This window comes from Oncorhynchus mykiss, chromosome 8 (genome assembly GCF_013265735.2).
Source record: "Oncorhynchus mykiss isolate Arlee chromosome 8, USDA_OmykA_1.1, whole genome shotgun sequence".
Taxonomy (NCBI): Eukaryota; Metazoa; Chordata; class Actinopteri; order Salmoniformes; family Salmonidae; genus Oncorhynchus; species Oncorhynchus mykiss.
The window spans coordinates 52,447,637-52,464,387 of NC_048572.1; the positions used below are offsets into that span (position 1 = coordinate 52,447,637).

Consider the following 16,751-nt stretch of genomic DNA (forward strand, 5'->3'; position numbering starts at 1 on the left):
AATATTGATTTAATTTGGTACACATGAAAAGTGAATGTGCGAATGTGTGTGTAGGCACATGCCTCTTTGTTTGTCCGCTGTTCAGCCAATCCTCTCACTTAAAAAGGGTAGACTCCTCTAAAATCCCGAGCGAGTGCAGCACAAGGGGTGGGAAAGATCAACAGAGCATACACCTCCTGCTACAAGTCCAAACCAAACTCAACTGGATCCAAGCACACCTATTTCCAAACTGTGCCAAGTGCAAGTCTTCACTTTTCCTCATGATAGACATGCTAGTTATTTATACTATGCGTATTTGAAATACATGTAATTATGCTTCTTCATGGTTCAATTGATACATGGATATTTAGTGAACATTGTATGGCGAAAAGGAGTTCCCAAAATATTCCATATAACAGGTGTTTGAGAAAACGTTCAGTTAGGCCTAACTCATAATGTCATGCCCAAGGAGAGCAAATATTGGTAATAGTATAAACCCCCTCTAAAACTTCACTCATTCAAACTAAGGAAACACATACCTTCAGATGAATATGGTCATGATAATCACATGCTCTCATTAATAATTGATCGATAATGTTAAAAAGTATGTTAAAGTGAACAATCTTTAACAGTTGATGGCTGACAATATAATATAGAACACTTGAGCCAATTCCACCTCTGTACAGTTTTGTCCATGACGTGACGCACAACGCTCGGTGGCCAAGAGGTCAAAGACCTGTTTGTATTAAATCTTCACTAAAACCCGAAGTCAACTCCAGTCCCTCTGTCTGTCAGTGCAAGTCACAGTCGTTGTAAACACCGGAGCGAGGAGCTAACGATGATGCAGCGGACTTTGTTTCGCAGGGGAGCGCTGCTGGCGCAAAAGGCGGCTGTGGAGGTATCACTGCTCCCGATGAGCGCGCCTCTACAGCCGCGCCTTGACCGTGCCATGTCCTCGGTGACCATCCCGCCCCCGGAGTGCATGCTCCGGCCGCTCGAAGTTCCTTTCCGCTACCTGTTCGGACCAGGACCGTCCAACGTGCCGCCCCGAGTTTTAGCCGCAGGTGGTAGGGGAATTATCGGCCATTTGCACCCAGAAATGTACGAGGTAAATGTGTAACCCCTATTGCTGATAAATTCATTGTTTGATAACTATTTTGTACTTTTTGGCACCGCCAGAGGGGGTTTATTTTTTTACAATTTATGGAATTATCAAAACAAGTCTCCTGCGTAATTGTGAATGCGTCAAATACGTATTTTGACACATTTTACCCTTCACAACTGACAAAGGTTATAATGAACCACTCATAATTAATCTATGTGGGCCTAGAACTACAACTGTTTTATTCAACAATTTGACGCGTTGCTTGTAGATCATGAACGACATCAAGAAGGGGATCCAGTACGCTTTTCAGACACAGAACAACATGACGATAGCAATGAGCGGCTCGGGACACGCAGCCATGGAGTGCGCCGTCTTCAACACGGTAGAACCCGGGGAGAGCGTGCTCGTGGCTGTCAATGGAATATGGGGAGAGCGAGTGGCTGAAATCGCCGAGAGAATGGGTATGTTTTACGCACGGTTTTACTCACGAGTTCAGCGGTCTCGAAACAAGACCAATGTTTGCGAGTTAATGTAATTTGAGAAAATTGTTTATGGTCTTGTATACATCTGTTTTGTCCGGATATTAGACTTTCATCTGGATTTATTCCAGGTGCCAATGTTCATATCATGGTAAAAGCACCGGGTGGAGTTTTCAGCAATGGAGAAATTGAAAAGGTAATTGTTTGTTAATGCATTAGGCCTACCAAAGTAGCATTCACATAGAAATTGTTCAATACAGGTTTCAATACAGGCTCATCGGCGACTTCAAGGTCACCAACCTTGTGACCAATTCTAGTTAAACAGTGAGCCCCAAAAATATTTGGACAGTGACAAAAATATTTGGACAGTGGGGGGAGGGGGGGGGGGGGGGGGGGGGGGCTTTGTACTCCAGCACTGAATTTGAAATGTTACAATGACTGGCAGCTTTAGGTATTTTCTTCAATATTGGATGAACCATTTAGAAATTCTGTGGTGTAAAGTACTTAAGAAAAAACACTTTAAAGTACTACTAAAGTGGTTTTGGGGGGGTATCTGTACTGTAATATATATATTTTTTTGAAAACTTTTACTTTTACTCCAAAATAAAACAATGTACTTTTTACTCCATACATTTCCCCTGATACCCAAAAGTACTTAATGCTTAGCAGGACAGGAAAATGGTCCAATTCGTGCACTTATCAAGAGAAGTGGTCATCACTTCTGCCTCTGATCTGGCAGACTCACTAAACACAAATGCTTTTTTGTTGTATGTCTGAGTGTTGGAGCGTGGCCTTGGCTATCCACAAAAAAATTAGTGCCATCTTGTTAGCTTAATATAAGGAATTTGATACAATTTATAATTTTACTTTTGATAATTAAGTATATTTTAGCAAATACATTTACATTTGATACTTACACTACTGTTCAAAAGTTTGGAGTCACTTAGAAATGTCCTTGTTTTCCATGAAAACATACATGAAATGAGTTGCAAAACGAATAGGAAATATAGTCAAGACATTGACAAAGTTATAAATAATGATTTTTAATTGAAATAATAATTGTGTCCTTTAAACTTTGCTTTTGTCAAAGAATCCTCAATTTGCAGCAATTACAGCCTTGCAGACCTTTGGCATTCTAGCTGACAATTTGTTGAGGTAATCTGAAGAGATTTCACCCCATGCTTCCTGAAGCACCTCCCACAAGTTCGATTGGCTTGATGGGCACTTCTTACGGTCAAGCTGCTCCCACAACAGATCAATAGGGTTGAGATCTGGTGACTGTGCAGGCCACTCAATTATAGACAGAAAACCAGCTGAATGCTTCTTCCCTAAATAGTTCTTACATAGTTTGGAGCTGTGCTTTGGGTCATTGTCCTGTTGTAGGAGGCAATTGGCTCCAATTAAGCACCATCCACATGGTATGGCATGGCGTTGCAAAATGTGAGTGATAGCCTTCCTTCTTCAAGACCCCTTTTACCCTGTACAAATCTCCCACTTACCACCACCAAAGCATCCCCAGACCATCCCATTGTCTCCACCATGCTTGACAGATGGCGTCAATCACTCCTCCAGCATCTTTTCAAACTTGGATTCGTCTGTCCATAACACTTTTTTAACAATCTTTCTCTGTCCAGTGTCTGTGTTCTTTTGCCCATTTTAATATTTCATTTTTATTGGCCAATCTGAGAAATGGCTTTTTCTTTGCAACTCTGCCTAGAAAGCCAGCATCCCGGAGTTGCCTCTTCACTGTTGACGTTGAGACTGGTGTTTTGCGGGTACTATTAAATTAAACTGCCAGTTGAGTACTTGTGAGGCGTCTGTTTCTCAAACTAGACACTCTAAATGTACTTGTCCTCTTGCTCAGTTGTGCACCCACTCATCTTTCTATTCTGGTTAGAGCCAGTTTGCGCTGTTCTGGGAAGGGAGTAGTAGACAGCGTTGTACGAGATCTCCAGTTTCTTGGCAATTTCTCGCATGGAATAGCCTTCATTTCTCAGAACAAGAATAGACTGACGAGTTTCAGAAGAAAGGTCTTTGTTTCTGGCCATTTTGAGCCTGTAATCTGACCCACAAATGCTGATGGTCAAAATACTCAAGTACTCTAAAGAAGGCCAGTTTTTTTGCTTCTTTAATCAGAACAACAGTTTTCAGCTGTGCTAACATAATTGCAAAAGTGTTTTCTAATGATCTATTAGCCTTTTAAAATGCTAAACTTGGATTAGCTAACACAACGTGTCATTGGAACACAGGAGTGATGGTAATAGTTCCACCACTGTAGAAATTAAACTTGTGTGTATTAAAGTAGTCAAAAGTTTAGTATTGGGTCCCATATTCCTAACACGCAATGATTACATCAAGCTTATAACTCTACAAACATGTTGGATGCAATTGCTGTTTGTTTTGGTTGTTTCAGATAATTTTGTACCCAATAGAAATTAATGGTAAATAATGTATTGTGTCATTTTGGAGTCACTGTTATTGTAAATAAGAATATAATATGATTCTAAATACTTCTACATTAATGTGGATGCTACCATGATTAGGGATAATACTGAAATGAATCTTGAAAAATGATGACTGAGAAAGTTACGGAGGCATAAATATCATACCCCCCCCCCCCAAAAAAACACTGTTATTGTAATGGTGAGAGGTGTCTTTGGGGTATGATATTTGTGCATCTGTAACTTTCTCACTCATCATTACTCATGATTAATTCAGGACAATCCGTAATCATAGTAGCATCCACATGAATGTAGAAGTATTCAGAAACATATTCTATTCGTATATTGTCTCTCCGCCTTCAAGAGAGGGGGCCACAAAAAAATGTGTCCACTTGGTGGGTTGGCCCCCCAACCAAATCTCACGTATGGCCCCCAAAAGGTCAGAGCCTGCCCTGATTTCAGTCATATAGCGTATATATTAAATTCATATCGTCAACATGGCAAGGGCTTGGGTAACTATGGAGGGCATTTAGTGCCAAAAGTATTTTGTTTATCTGACTACTTATCTCCTGCCTATCGATAGGCCCTGGCCAAACACAAGCCCGTTCTGTTCTTCCTCACACATGGAGAGTCCTCTGCTGGCCTCGCCCACCCTGTCGATGGCATTGGAGACCTCTGCCGCAAGTGAGACTCCGCTCCATCTCAAAACATACTGCAGGATATCTCCACTGCATTTCTCTCAGTTCACACAATGATGACAGCGGCTTCGAATTCCAGGCCTACATTCCTCTCTCTTCTCTCTCCTCAGACACAATACCCTGTTTCTTGTAGATACTGTCGCGTCTCTTGGGGCGTCGCCTATTTTCATGGACCAGCAGAGTAAGAGAGCTTCAGACACCTATTTCATTTTCAGTCTGTCTGTCTTAGTGTATGGGGTGTATGATGTCATCGTTTTCTTGTCTTTGTAGATATTGACATCCTGTACACTGGCTCTCAAAAGGCATTGAATGCACCCCCTGGTACAGCACCCATCTCCTTCAATGAAAGAGCATGGTGAGGGTTTGTGTGTGTGTGAGAGAGAGAGAGGGAAGAAAGAGGGGGAATGATTTTGAATGGAGACCAAATGAATGCTTGAATTTTGAGAAATGTGGACTTTACACACTCCCTCTTGAACCCCCCCCCCACCATACAGCCAAAAGATGTTCAACAGGAAAACAAAACCAGTGTCCTACCTCTTTGACATGGCCCACTTGTCTAACTATTGGGGAAATGATGGTCAACCAGCCAGACTGTAAGTCTACAGTATTGTCAATGAACAGTACTTTGTTTTGAGAAAATCTCCCATCCTAACCAGGTGAAATAATAATAAATAAATAAATAACACTCTTTCATTTTGCCCCATTTCAGATACCACCACACAGGACCAGTGTCTGGGTTCTTTTCCCTGAGGGAAAGTCTTGCTATTCTTGCTGAGAAGGTGTAGTGGCTATTTGTAACCATTTTAAAACCCTATTTTATTTTTCTTATAGCCACAGTGGAGAATGAGCTGACTATTTGTTCCTGCCGTGTGTAGTCCATGAATCCAGAAATCGAATGTCCACAGGTTGTTTGCCGTAAAAAAATAAAGTTACATTTATTTCATATCTTGGCTACAAAATGTTGCAAAAAGTAAATCAAAAGACTATATTTAAGCTATAACTTAAGAATTCTTGGATCAAACAATCAAACAATATCACAAAGGCAAAGGAAGCACGGTCAAAAGACAGTATGGGCTCCAGCCAGCTATTCCCAGCAGGCCTCTGCGCCCATGACTATTTAAGCCATCTCCAGCCTGCAGAGAGAGGCATAGACACCTGCACGTGATTAAGATCAGTCAAACAATATGACAAACAATCAGAATGGCATATAAACAAATAATATAATTCTAATTTATACAAATAACAAAACCTGCTATTTGGCCCTTACATACCGGCCCCTTATTGTATGTAACGTGAGGCAACAACAATTATCTAAACATGTTTAGAAAAGGGCCAAAATGTGCGGGTGTATGACATGGGGTATGACATCATTCCTCGCTTTAGCTGATGCACTCTGCTTCACCACCTCAGCTGGCAAACGTGCTGTGCTCTGACCTTTCAGACTTCTCCACCTTCTCACTGAAATCAGTGCCACAGTGGCTCGTCGGGTCCAGCAGGTTGATCAAGGAGACCCTATTGGCAGCGACCGGTACCTGTGTGTCACGTCGGTCACTGCATTCTCTAAGTGGACAGTCACCACCCAATCCTAGTAGGGTCTCGACAGCATACGGGCCTGCTGCTTGACTATGGATCACCTGCATTACTTGTGATGCATTGTTCCTATTTAGCAATCCAATGTCAGCATGTGTGTGACAGCTTAACCTCTCCCAGATATGGCCACTTGGACAGCTCATCTTGTCTGGGAATGTTTTCCTTTGTCACTGGTAGGTTTTTGTGAGTGTAAACTTCCGATAGTTTCATGAACTTGTTGGTGTCAAGCCCACTCACCTTTGACAGGCCTTTCCTGGCCCATGGTACGCAGCAGGGCGTTCCTTCTTGTTCCTGTTACATTCAGCTGCTGAGCCAGCTTGTCGGTGCAGAATGTTGCCGAGCTACCTGTGTCTAAGAATGTATATGTTCGCAATACCTTGTTTCCTTTGCTGGATTTCACATGAACCGGTATGATGGATAGAACAAACCTCTCTTCACCGACTCAATATTCCCGGTCCTCCTTTCTGTAGCTCCATATGAAGCACACGAGGGTGGACTTAGTTGCACACATATGAGACGCCTACTACAGTCTCTGCTCATGTGCCCCTTGGTGAGACGACAAAAGCAGATGCCTTTCTCCTTTAGAAAAGGTATCTTCTCCCTGCTCAACTTCTCCTTTAGTAATGGACACAGTTGCAGTGTGACCACCACTGCAGTACAGACAGACAGATTAACATGGGGTTTATGAGCTTCAATTCACCTGGGTCTGTTGTGGTTGTTCAGCCTCAGTCCGATGATGCCGTGACACGCCGCCCCAGACCATGACGGACCCTCCACCTCCAAATCGATCCCGCTCCAGAGTACAGGCCGCGGTGTAACGCTCATTCCTTCGAAGATAAACGCAAATCCGACCATCACACCCGGTGAGACAAAACCGTGACTCGTCAGTGAAGAGCACTTTTTGCCAGTCCTGTCTGGTCCAGCGATGGTGGGTTTGTGCCCATAGGCAACGTTGGTGCCGGTAATGTCTGGTGAGGACCTGCCTTTCAACAGGCCTACAAGCCCTCAGTCCAGCCTCTCTCAGCCTATTGCGGACAGTCTGAGCACTGAGGGAGGGATTGTGCGTTCCTGGTGTAACTCAGGCAGTTGTTGTTGCCATTCTGTACCTGGCCTGCAGGTGTGATGTTCGGATGTACCGATCCTGTGCAGGTGTTGTTACACGTGGTCTGTCACTGCGAGGACGATCAGCTGTCCGTCCTGTCTCCCTGTAGCGCTGTCTTAGGCGTCTCGCAGTACGGACATTGCAATTTATTGCCCTGACCACATCTGCAGTCCTCATGCCTCCTTGCAGCATGCCTAAGGCACGTTCACGCAGATGAGCAGGGACCCTGGGCGTCTTTCTTTTGGTGTTTTTCCAGAGTCAGTAGAAAGGCATCTTTAGTGTCCTAAGTTTTCATAACTGTGACCTTAATTGCTGTTAGTGTCTTAACGACCATCCCACAGGTGCATGTTCATTAATTGTTTATGGTTCATTGAAAAAGCACGGGAAACAGTGTTTAAACCCTTTACAATGAAGATCTGTAAAGTTATATGGATTTTTACGAATTCTTTGAAAGACCGGGTCCTGAAAAAAGGGACGTTTCTTTTCTTGCCGAGTTAAAATGTGAAAGTGTGTGAATGATAACGCAGTGCAGGAAATTAAGAAATGTATTAAAATGTTGGAAGTGAATGCTGGGATTAAAAAATTAACTATGCAAATGAGCAAAAGCTGTGTGCATTAAGGAAATAGATACCTGGCTCAAATAGAAGCCTGTCTCTAGTAAGTGCCTGTTGTGTTCAGTGATTTAAGCAAATAAACGTCAGGCTATTAATAACATTTTTACGGTAAGCACATGTGATTCACTGAGCCCTCCGTTAGGTGCACTGAGCTCTCCATGATGGAATAATAACCTTAATGAATAAACCATGTTTATGTTCATTATGATGCAGTCCTATTAGCTGATTACTTTGAACGTTGCTTCTAATTCTCGAAATAAATCAGAAAAAAGTATTTACTAGCCGTTTTTGACCCGTTTCCGGTTTACTGGGCCTGTCCCATCAGTACCTAGTCTTTGTCTTCCCGTAGGGTCTGGAGGAGTCCTGGAGGCACCACAGGGAGGTGGCAGGGTACCTCTGGAAGGGCCTGGAAGACATGGGCCTCAAGCTATTCATCCAAAACAAGGTAAAAGACTTGCCACGCAACTGTAATCACACCCTATTCCCTATTCGGTGCACTACTTTTCTCCAGATGCTATTTTCATATGAAGTAGTGCAGTGTGGAATAGAGGTCCATTTCAGACAGATTGTAAAACAAACAATTTACGTTCTACAATAACAGTGTCACTTTTTTAACATCCTCCAATTTCAAGGCTGGTGCAATTCCTTGGTCTTGAATTTCACAGAAGTGTGTCTAAATGTGGCACCGTGATATTTTATTCATGCAGGACCTTAGGCTGCCCTCCGTCACCACCATTGCCATACCTGAGGGCTACAACTGGAGAGAGATGCTGCAGTACATCATGAAGCACCACAATATGGAGATGACTGGGGGCCTGGGGCCCTCCACTGGCATGGTGAGTGTAAGGGGAGTGTTAAAGTTCTAGCTAATTGCCTATGCATAACTACTAACATGAATAGGTTTATAAACCATTCCATTTGATATGGGAGTTGAAACCGCCTGTAGAACAAATGGGATGGTTAGACAATCAATGTAGGGAAGAAAGTACCTTGTTGTCGTCAAGGCTGTCCCACTAAGCATTTGACATCAGGCGACGTCTTTTGGACCTCCTGTTTTGGTCCTCCATCTTTTTTTGGTCCGGACTGGCCTTGATTTCAACGTCCACAGACATCCGGACAGGCCTTGATTAGCCCAAACATAGATATCTATAATTGGTTCAGATCTGAACGAATCATAGACATTTATGTATCACAAGTTTGGATAGCACAGTACAGTATATTACAGTACAGTAAAGAAAAGTATAGTACAGTAGGGTGCAGTACAATACAGTAAAGTATACTGTAATGTATTGTACCCTACTTTACTCTAATTAACTCTACTGAACTAAACTGTACTCTACTGAATAAAACTTTACTGTCCTGTACCGTACCATACCATGTTCTACTGTGCTAAACTATGATGTTCAAACTTGTGAAACGTAGCCTAGACGTCTATGATTTGCAATGATTTGGATCAGGTCCGCACTGACGAAATGTGTACTTGTTTGGGGCCGGAGCTCATTAGAATAATAAGAGACAACAGGTAGCCTAGCGGTTAGAGCGTTGGGCCACTAACCGAAAGATTGCTGGTTTGAATACCCGAGCAGTCAAGGTGAAACATCTGTCAATGGGTCCTTAAGCAAGGCACTTAACTCCTGACGCTGTACTACTATGGCTGACCCTGTAAAAAACAACACATTTCACTGCACCGACAATAAACCAACTTTTTTTTTTTTTATATACCCAGCATGCTTTGCAAGTGTTTTGTTTAACATTTAGGCCATTCAACAGACGCTCTTATCCAGAGTAACTTACAGTCAGTGCATTCAACTAAGACAGATAAACAACAACATATCGCAGTCATAACAACCGTTACTCAGAATGTTATTGTGGTTGAAGTGGTCTGTTGGTTTATTCTGAACATTATCATTGCCCGTGTTAATGCTTTTGAAAAAGCTAACATAAGTGCATGCGATGGATAGGAGAAATAATACATATACTCTATAAACAAAAGTATGCGGACATCGCTTCAAATTAGTGGATTCGGCTATTTCAGCCACACCCGTTGCTGATAGGTGTATAAAATCAAGTATGCATCCATGAAATCTCCATAGACAAACATTAGTAGTAGAATGGCCTTACTGATGAGCACAGTGACTTTCAACATGGCACTGACATAGGACGCCACCTTTCCAACAAGTCACTTTGTCAAATTTCTGCCCTGCTTGAGCTGTCCCGGTCAACTGTAAAGAGCTGTTATTGTGAAGTGGAAATGTCTAGGAGCAACAACGGCTCAGCCGCGAAGTGGTAGGCCACACAAGCTCACAGAACGGGACCGCCGAGGGCTGAAGCGTGTAAAAATCGTCTGTCCTCGTTTGCAACACTCCCGACCGAGTTCCAAACTGCCTCTGGAAGCAACGTCAGCACAAGAACTGTCCGTCAGGAGCTTTCCATGGCCGAGCAGCCACACACTAGCCTAAGATCGCCATGCGCAATGCTGAGCATCGGCTGGAGTGGTGTAAAGCTCGCTGCCATTGGACTCTGGAGCAGTGGAAACACGTTCTCTGGAGTGACGAATCACACTTCACCATCTGGCAGTTCCAATGAATGCCAGGAAAACACTACCTGCCCCAATGCATAGTGCCAACTGTAAAGTTTGGTGAAGGAGGAATAATGGTCAGGATATGTTTTTCATGGTTCAGGCTAGGCCCCTTAGTTCCAGTAAAGGGAAATCTTAACGCTACAGCATACAATGACATTCTAAACAATTCTGTGCTTCCAACTTTGTGGAAACAGTTTGGGGAAGGCCCTTTCCTGTTTCAGCATGATAATGCCCCAATGCACAAAGCAAGGTCCTTACAGAAATGGTTTATCGAGATCGGTGTGGAAGAACTTGACTGGCCGGCCTGCACAGAGCACTGATCTCAACTCCATCCAGCATCTTTTGGATGAATTGGACTGCGAGCCAGGCCTAATCGGCCAACATCAGTGCCCGGCCTCACTAACGCTCGTGGCTGAATGGAAGCAAGTCCCTGCAGCAATGTTCCAACATCTAGTGAAAAGCCTTACCAAAATAGTGGAGGCTGTTACAGCAGCAAAGGGGGAACCATGCGTGTGGGTCTGATGGGATACAACTGCCAGAAGACCAATGCAGACATGGCACTGGCTTCCCTGGCCGACGCTTTGAAGAACTGCAAAAAGAGCAAAGCATAAAGAACGTTTATAATGCCTCTTATATGCAATCTTCAGTTGGCTCCTCTTTTTTTATTGTTTTCTATTAAGAGGCATGATAAATTATTATTGTGATACAACGCTTACTTAAGAGTGTATAGCAGTTGAAATTTGGCCATAGATGTCATTGTCTGTAAATTGGCCATTGTCTGTAAATGACATATTTTCAACGTCCGGAAAATATGTATTTTTCCCTTTCATTCAACACCTAAAATGCACCTGATTTCAACGTCCTGAAAATACGTATTTTGGACATTTGTATAAGACATCTTTTCAATGTAATTTTGCACACTCGGGTGTCCTGAGCAATTATTTGATGGTTGAATTTCTCATGTAAGCTCTGTCAGTGATGTGTCCACCATTTTGTTTCACCCCAGGTGATGCGTGTGGGTCTGATGGGATACAACTGCCAGAAGACCAATGCAGACATGGCACTGGCTGCCCTGGCCGACGCTTTGAAGAACTGCAAAAAGAGCAAAGCATAAAGAACGTTTATAATGCCTTTTAATACCCTAAACAAACATGCATTTGGCCATGCTGGAGGACACCTGGAATGAATGGGCAAAGGCGTCAATCTGTGAAAGTATTATCACGGGTGTTTGTGAGCCCAGAGATTTGAAGCACAAATGTAAAAAGACAGATTCCGACATACGTACAACTGCTTTCCTAATAGAGACTTTGTAATTGCTGTAGAAGGTAAATGCTCTACAGGGAAAGAATATAAAATATGTTTCAAGGAGTCAATAAAATATATACAATTCTGCATTGCGTCCATGTTACCTTGCATATTCAGGGAAATAAATGGCCTTCAAAAGACAAAGACAAAGTGCCAACACATTTGACCTACACCCCAAATCATTTTTCCAGACAGCATGATAAGAAAATGGTTGCTCATAGAAATAAACTTGAACAGATTCAACACTGCATAGCCTGTATTGTACACACACACACACACACAGGGAAATGTAGGTATAACAGGAGTGTAATCAGTCGCAAAACGGAAAAAAACAAGAATTTATATTGGACAAATTCAGGTAGGTCCCTCCCCGTTTGCTTCCATTTAAGAAACGTTTTGCAACAGAGTAGGCGTAATGAATACGCCCCAGCTCACCTGACGAGAGCTCATGGGTGCATAATTTTTTATTTTTAAAAATTAGTTTAGGAAAAGTTTTTGTTATTGCATTTCCTTTAAAAACAGCTCATATATGTTTTTGGACATCATGTTATACACATAAAAACGTCATAAAACCACTGACAAAAGGACCAACAGCACAGACAACGGGTAAAGTATGTTTAAATATCATTTTATTCAACATTCTGGCTTGTAGAGACTTTGCGTCTTTTTTACATTAACTTCTTTCAGACTGATATCCCATGGAGTAACCATGGTAACATTCTGATGTTTAGACAATTTTTTACATCTAAATTCCAACGGTGAAACATTGTATCACTACAATGTTGCAAATGAATGAACTGCGTCTGGATGTATCTTCAATGTCAACAGCAAACCAACTCGATACAACTTAACTTGTGGATATACCTTTCAATTGTTTTAACATACATTACTTCTGACATCGCTCTTCATGTAGGGTGGCTATAAGGTTAGATTCAAGATGTCAATAACAAACGGCCCAAGCAACAGTTGTCTTACACTACGAGTGTATTTATTCACTATGATTGTATTCATAGGCTACGTCATATACGTGCCATGGTTGACTGGTAGGATACGCAAATGACGCATACAGTGCATTCGGAAAGTATTCAGACCCCTTGAGTTTTTCCACAATTTGTTACGTTACAGCCTTATTCTAAAATTGATTAAATAGTTTTCCCCCCTCATCAATCTACACACAATACCCCACAATGACAAAGTGAAAAAGGTTTTTAGAAATGTTTGCAAATGTATAAAAATTCCATAACAGAAATACCTTATTTACATAAGTATTCAGACACTTTGCTATGAGGCTCGAAATTGAGCTCAGGTGCATCCTGTTTCCAATGTTTCGACAACTTGATTGGAGTCCACCTGTGGTAAATTCAATTGATTCTACATGATTTGGAAAGGAACACACCTGTCTATATAAGGCCCAGCAGTTGACAGTGCATGTCAGAGCAAAAATAAGCCATGAGGTCGAAGGAATTGTCCCTAGAGCTCTGAGACAGGATTGTGTCAAAGCACAAACTTTTGTCAGAGTACCAATGTCTATAGCATTGAAGGTCCCCAAGAACAAAGTTGGCTCCATCATTCTTAAATGGAAGAAGTTTGGAACCACCAAGACTCTTCCTAGAGCTGGCCACCTGGCCAAACTGAGCAATCGGGGGAGAAGGGCCTTGGTCAGGAAGGTGACCAGGAACCAGATGGTCACTCTGACAGAGCTCCAGAGTTCCTCTGTGGAGATGGGAGAACCTTCCAGTGAATGACCATCTCTGCAGCACTCCACCAATCAGGCCATTATGGTAGAGTGGCCAGACAGAAGCCACTCCTCAGTAAAAGGCACATGACAGTCCGCTTGGAGTTTGCCAAAAGACACCTAAAGGACTCAGACCATGAGAAACAAGATTCCCTGGTCTGATGAAACCAAGATTGAATTTGTCCTGAATGCCAAGCATCACTTCTGGAGAAAACCTGGCACCATCCCTACGGTGAAGCATGTTGATGGCAGCGTCATGCTGTGGGGATGTCTTTCAAAAGCAGGGAGGAAGCTAAGACAACACAGGAGTGGCTTCGGGACAAGTCTCTGAATGTCCTTGAGTGGCCCAGACAGAGCCCGGACTTGAACCCAATCGCACATCTCTGGAAAGACTTGAAAATAGCTGTACAGCCACGCTCCCCATCCAACCTGACAGAGCTTGAGAGGATCTGCAGAGAGCATCTGCAGAGAAGAATGGGAGCAACTCCCCAAATACAGGTGTGCCAAGCTTGTAGAGACATGCCCAAGAAGACTGTGTCTGAATACTTATGTAAATGTGATTTAAAAAAAATGTATTATAAATTAGCAAACATTTCTTTAAAACAGTTTTTGTTTTACCATTATGGGGTATTGTGTGTAGATTGATGAGGGGAAAAAATAATTGACTACATTTTAGAATATGACTAACGTAATTTTGGGGGGGGAAAGTCATACTGAATACTTTCCGAATGCACTGTATAGTGTCCTCATTGAAAGCCCTTGTATTCCCACATACCTGAAGTGAACCCCAAGCTGCTGGCGTTGAACTGGCTTCTCAGGTTCTGGGAGTCCGACAAGCCAGGAGAGGGCTCCTTCTCCTCAATTCCACCTTTCCGCTACACCGAGACTCTGCACTTATCACATGTGGGCCAACCAGTCATCAACTTTGTGAGTTTGACTGCCACTGACAGCTGAGTACTGTACAGCAGGCCTAACAAAAATAATTCTACACAAGGATAGGCTGCCTACTCACCTGTTAAGGTGGCTTAGCCTACTCTGATTTTTTGCCCTATTGAAAAGCGTTTGTTTGTATTCTGTCACAGTGCAATACTGCATGGACCTATAACTGTAATCACGTGTACATACATTTTCCCTGTTCTGCAGGTTCAATGCTGAGAATAAGAAATCAATACACGGGGAATGTGGCTTCCTCAGAATGCAACAGAGTAGCCTTCGTTATGGCACAAATCTCAGGTATTGGACTGTTCAAACTCCAAGCCTAGACCTAGCCTATACATGCATATCCTGCAGCAAATTCAGGGGGTAGACCAAGTGGGACTTGAACCTGCAACCTTTTCATGTCAGTTCAACACCTAAGCTGGTGTTATCTCCTCTAGAGGGCTGAAGGAGAAAGAGTAAGGAGACCTGACTGGACAGCAGTCAACTCCACATGCCCATGCCCTGGCCAGGACCCCATGTACAGCAGGTAAGACAGGCACTTTCCAGTCTGATGTCCATAAACCACTTTCCATTCAACGAGGTTGGCCTATGCCCCGAATAGATATTCAATGCCTGGACCTAAAATAACTGTTACCCCTTTTGGTATTTCCTGATCTGTGGGGACCAGATAGCTTCAGGGGGAGCTCAGGTCTTGAGGCTTCTGCATGCTTCGGTTTGGCCTTCGCTTGAAAAACGAGACAATAGCGTCAATAGTACAGTTTGTCCATCTTGAGACGCCAGAGCCAGTATACACTTCCTCAAAATAATCAGAATGAATTAAAGATCACGCAAGACAGGAGGGTGGGCGTATAAAACGCGCGAACATCTAGCGATGTATCTCATCATGGTCAACGTTGCAACTACTCGCTACATAGCATGTAGCTAAACCCTTTACCCTAACACCTAGGAGTATCTGCGGGGGGGGGAGAGCTGTTGTCCGTGGTTGGAGTAGCCAGGAGGAAGGCATGGCCAGCCGTTGAGAAATGCTTGTTGAAGTTTTCGATTATCATGGATTTATCAGTGGTGACCGTGTTACCAAGCCTCAGTGCAGTGGGCAGCTGGGAGGAGGTGCTCTTGTGCTCCATGGACTTTACAGTGTCCCAGAACTTTTTGGAGTTAGAGCTACAGGATGCAAATTTCTGCTTGAAAAAGCTGGCCTTTGCTTTCCTGACTGACTGTGTGTATTGGTTCCTGACTTCCCTGAACAGTTGCATATCGCGGGGACTATTCGATGCTATTGCAGTCCGCAAGACAGGAGGGTGGTAGAGGGGGTGATTTTGACCAGTTCTGTCATTAAAAAAAAGGCTAATTGCTCCCCCCGGATTAAACAGCCCACTTGGAGTGATGAAAACCTGCTCCATGACAGCCCTTTTGGCAAACTCCAAGCGGGCTGTCACCTGCCTTTTACTGAGGAGTGGCTTTTGTCCGGCCACTCTATCATAAAGGCCTGATTGGCTGCAGAGATGGCTGCCCTTCTGGAAGGTTTTCCCATCTCCACAGAGGAACTCTGGAGCTCTGTCAGAGTGACCATCGGGTTCTTGGTCACCTCCCTGACCAAGGCCCTTCTCCCCTGATTTCTCAGTTTGGCTGGGGTGGCCAGCTCTAAGAAGAGTCTTGGGGGTTCCAAACATCTTCCATTTAAGAATGATGAAGGCCACTGTGTTCTTGGGGACCTTCAATGCTGCAGAAATTGTTTTGTACCCTTCCCCAGGATTGTGTCGAGACACAGACCTGTCTCGGAGCTCTACGGACAATTCCTTCAACCTCATGGCTTGTTTTTGCTCTGACATGCACTGTCAACTGTGGGACCTTATATAGACAAATGTGTGCCTTTCCAACAAGTTCTCATTTACAACTGCGACCTGGCCAAGATAAAGCAAAGCAGTTTGACACATACAACGACACAAAGTTACACATGGAATAAACAAACATACAGTCAATAATACAGTATATACCACAGGTGGACTCCAATCAAGTTGTAGAAACATCTCAAGGATGATCAATGGAAACAGGATGCAACTGAGCTCAATTTCAAGTCTCATCACAATTGGTATTTTTATTATTAATTTTTTTAAATACTTTTGCCAATTATTCTAAAAACCTGTTTTCGCTTTGTCATTATGGGGTATTGTGTGTAGGTGAGG

The 16,751-nt window shown here is 43.1% G+C and overlaps 1 protein-coding gene across 2 annotated transcripts; it reads left to right on the top strand.

The window, feature by feature from the left end:
* Window positions 1-634: 634 nt before the first annotated feature.
* On the top strand, window positions 635-11,981 carry agxtb (alanine--glyoxylate and serine--pyruvate aminotransferase b). 2 transcript variants are annotated; one of them, XM_021612880.2, is made up of 11 exons: window positions 635-1,087; window positions 1,353-1,545; window positions 1,695-1,759; window positions 4,588-4,688; window positions 4,813-4,883; window positions 4,973-5,057; window positions 5,197-5,295; window positions 5,412-5,481; window positions 8,358-8,453; window positions 8,716-8,844; window positions 11,596-11,981. In XM_021612880.2, the coding sequence occupies exons 1-11, from the start codon at window positions 818-820 to the stop codon at window positions 11,701-11,703; spliced, it is 1,287 nt and encodes a 428-aa protein (XP_021468555.1). In that variant the 5' UTR covers window positions 635-817; the 3' UTR covers window positions 11,704-11,981. The 2 variants fall into 2 exon arrangements, with proteins under 2 accessions (XP_021468555.1, XP_036841540.1); XM_036985645.1 differs by lacking the exon at window positions 11,596-11,981 and adding an exon at window positions 11,096-11,240 and having other exon boundaries at window positions 8,716-8,847.
* The last annotated feature ends 4,770 nt before the right edge of the window (window positions 11,982-16,751 follow it).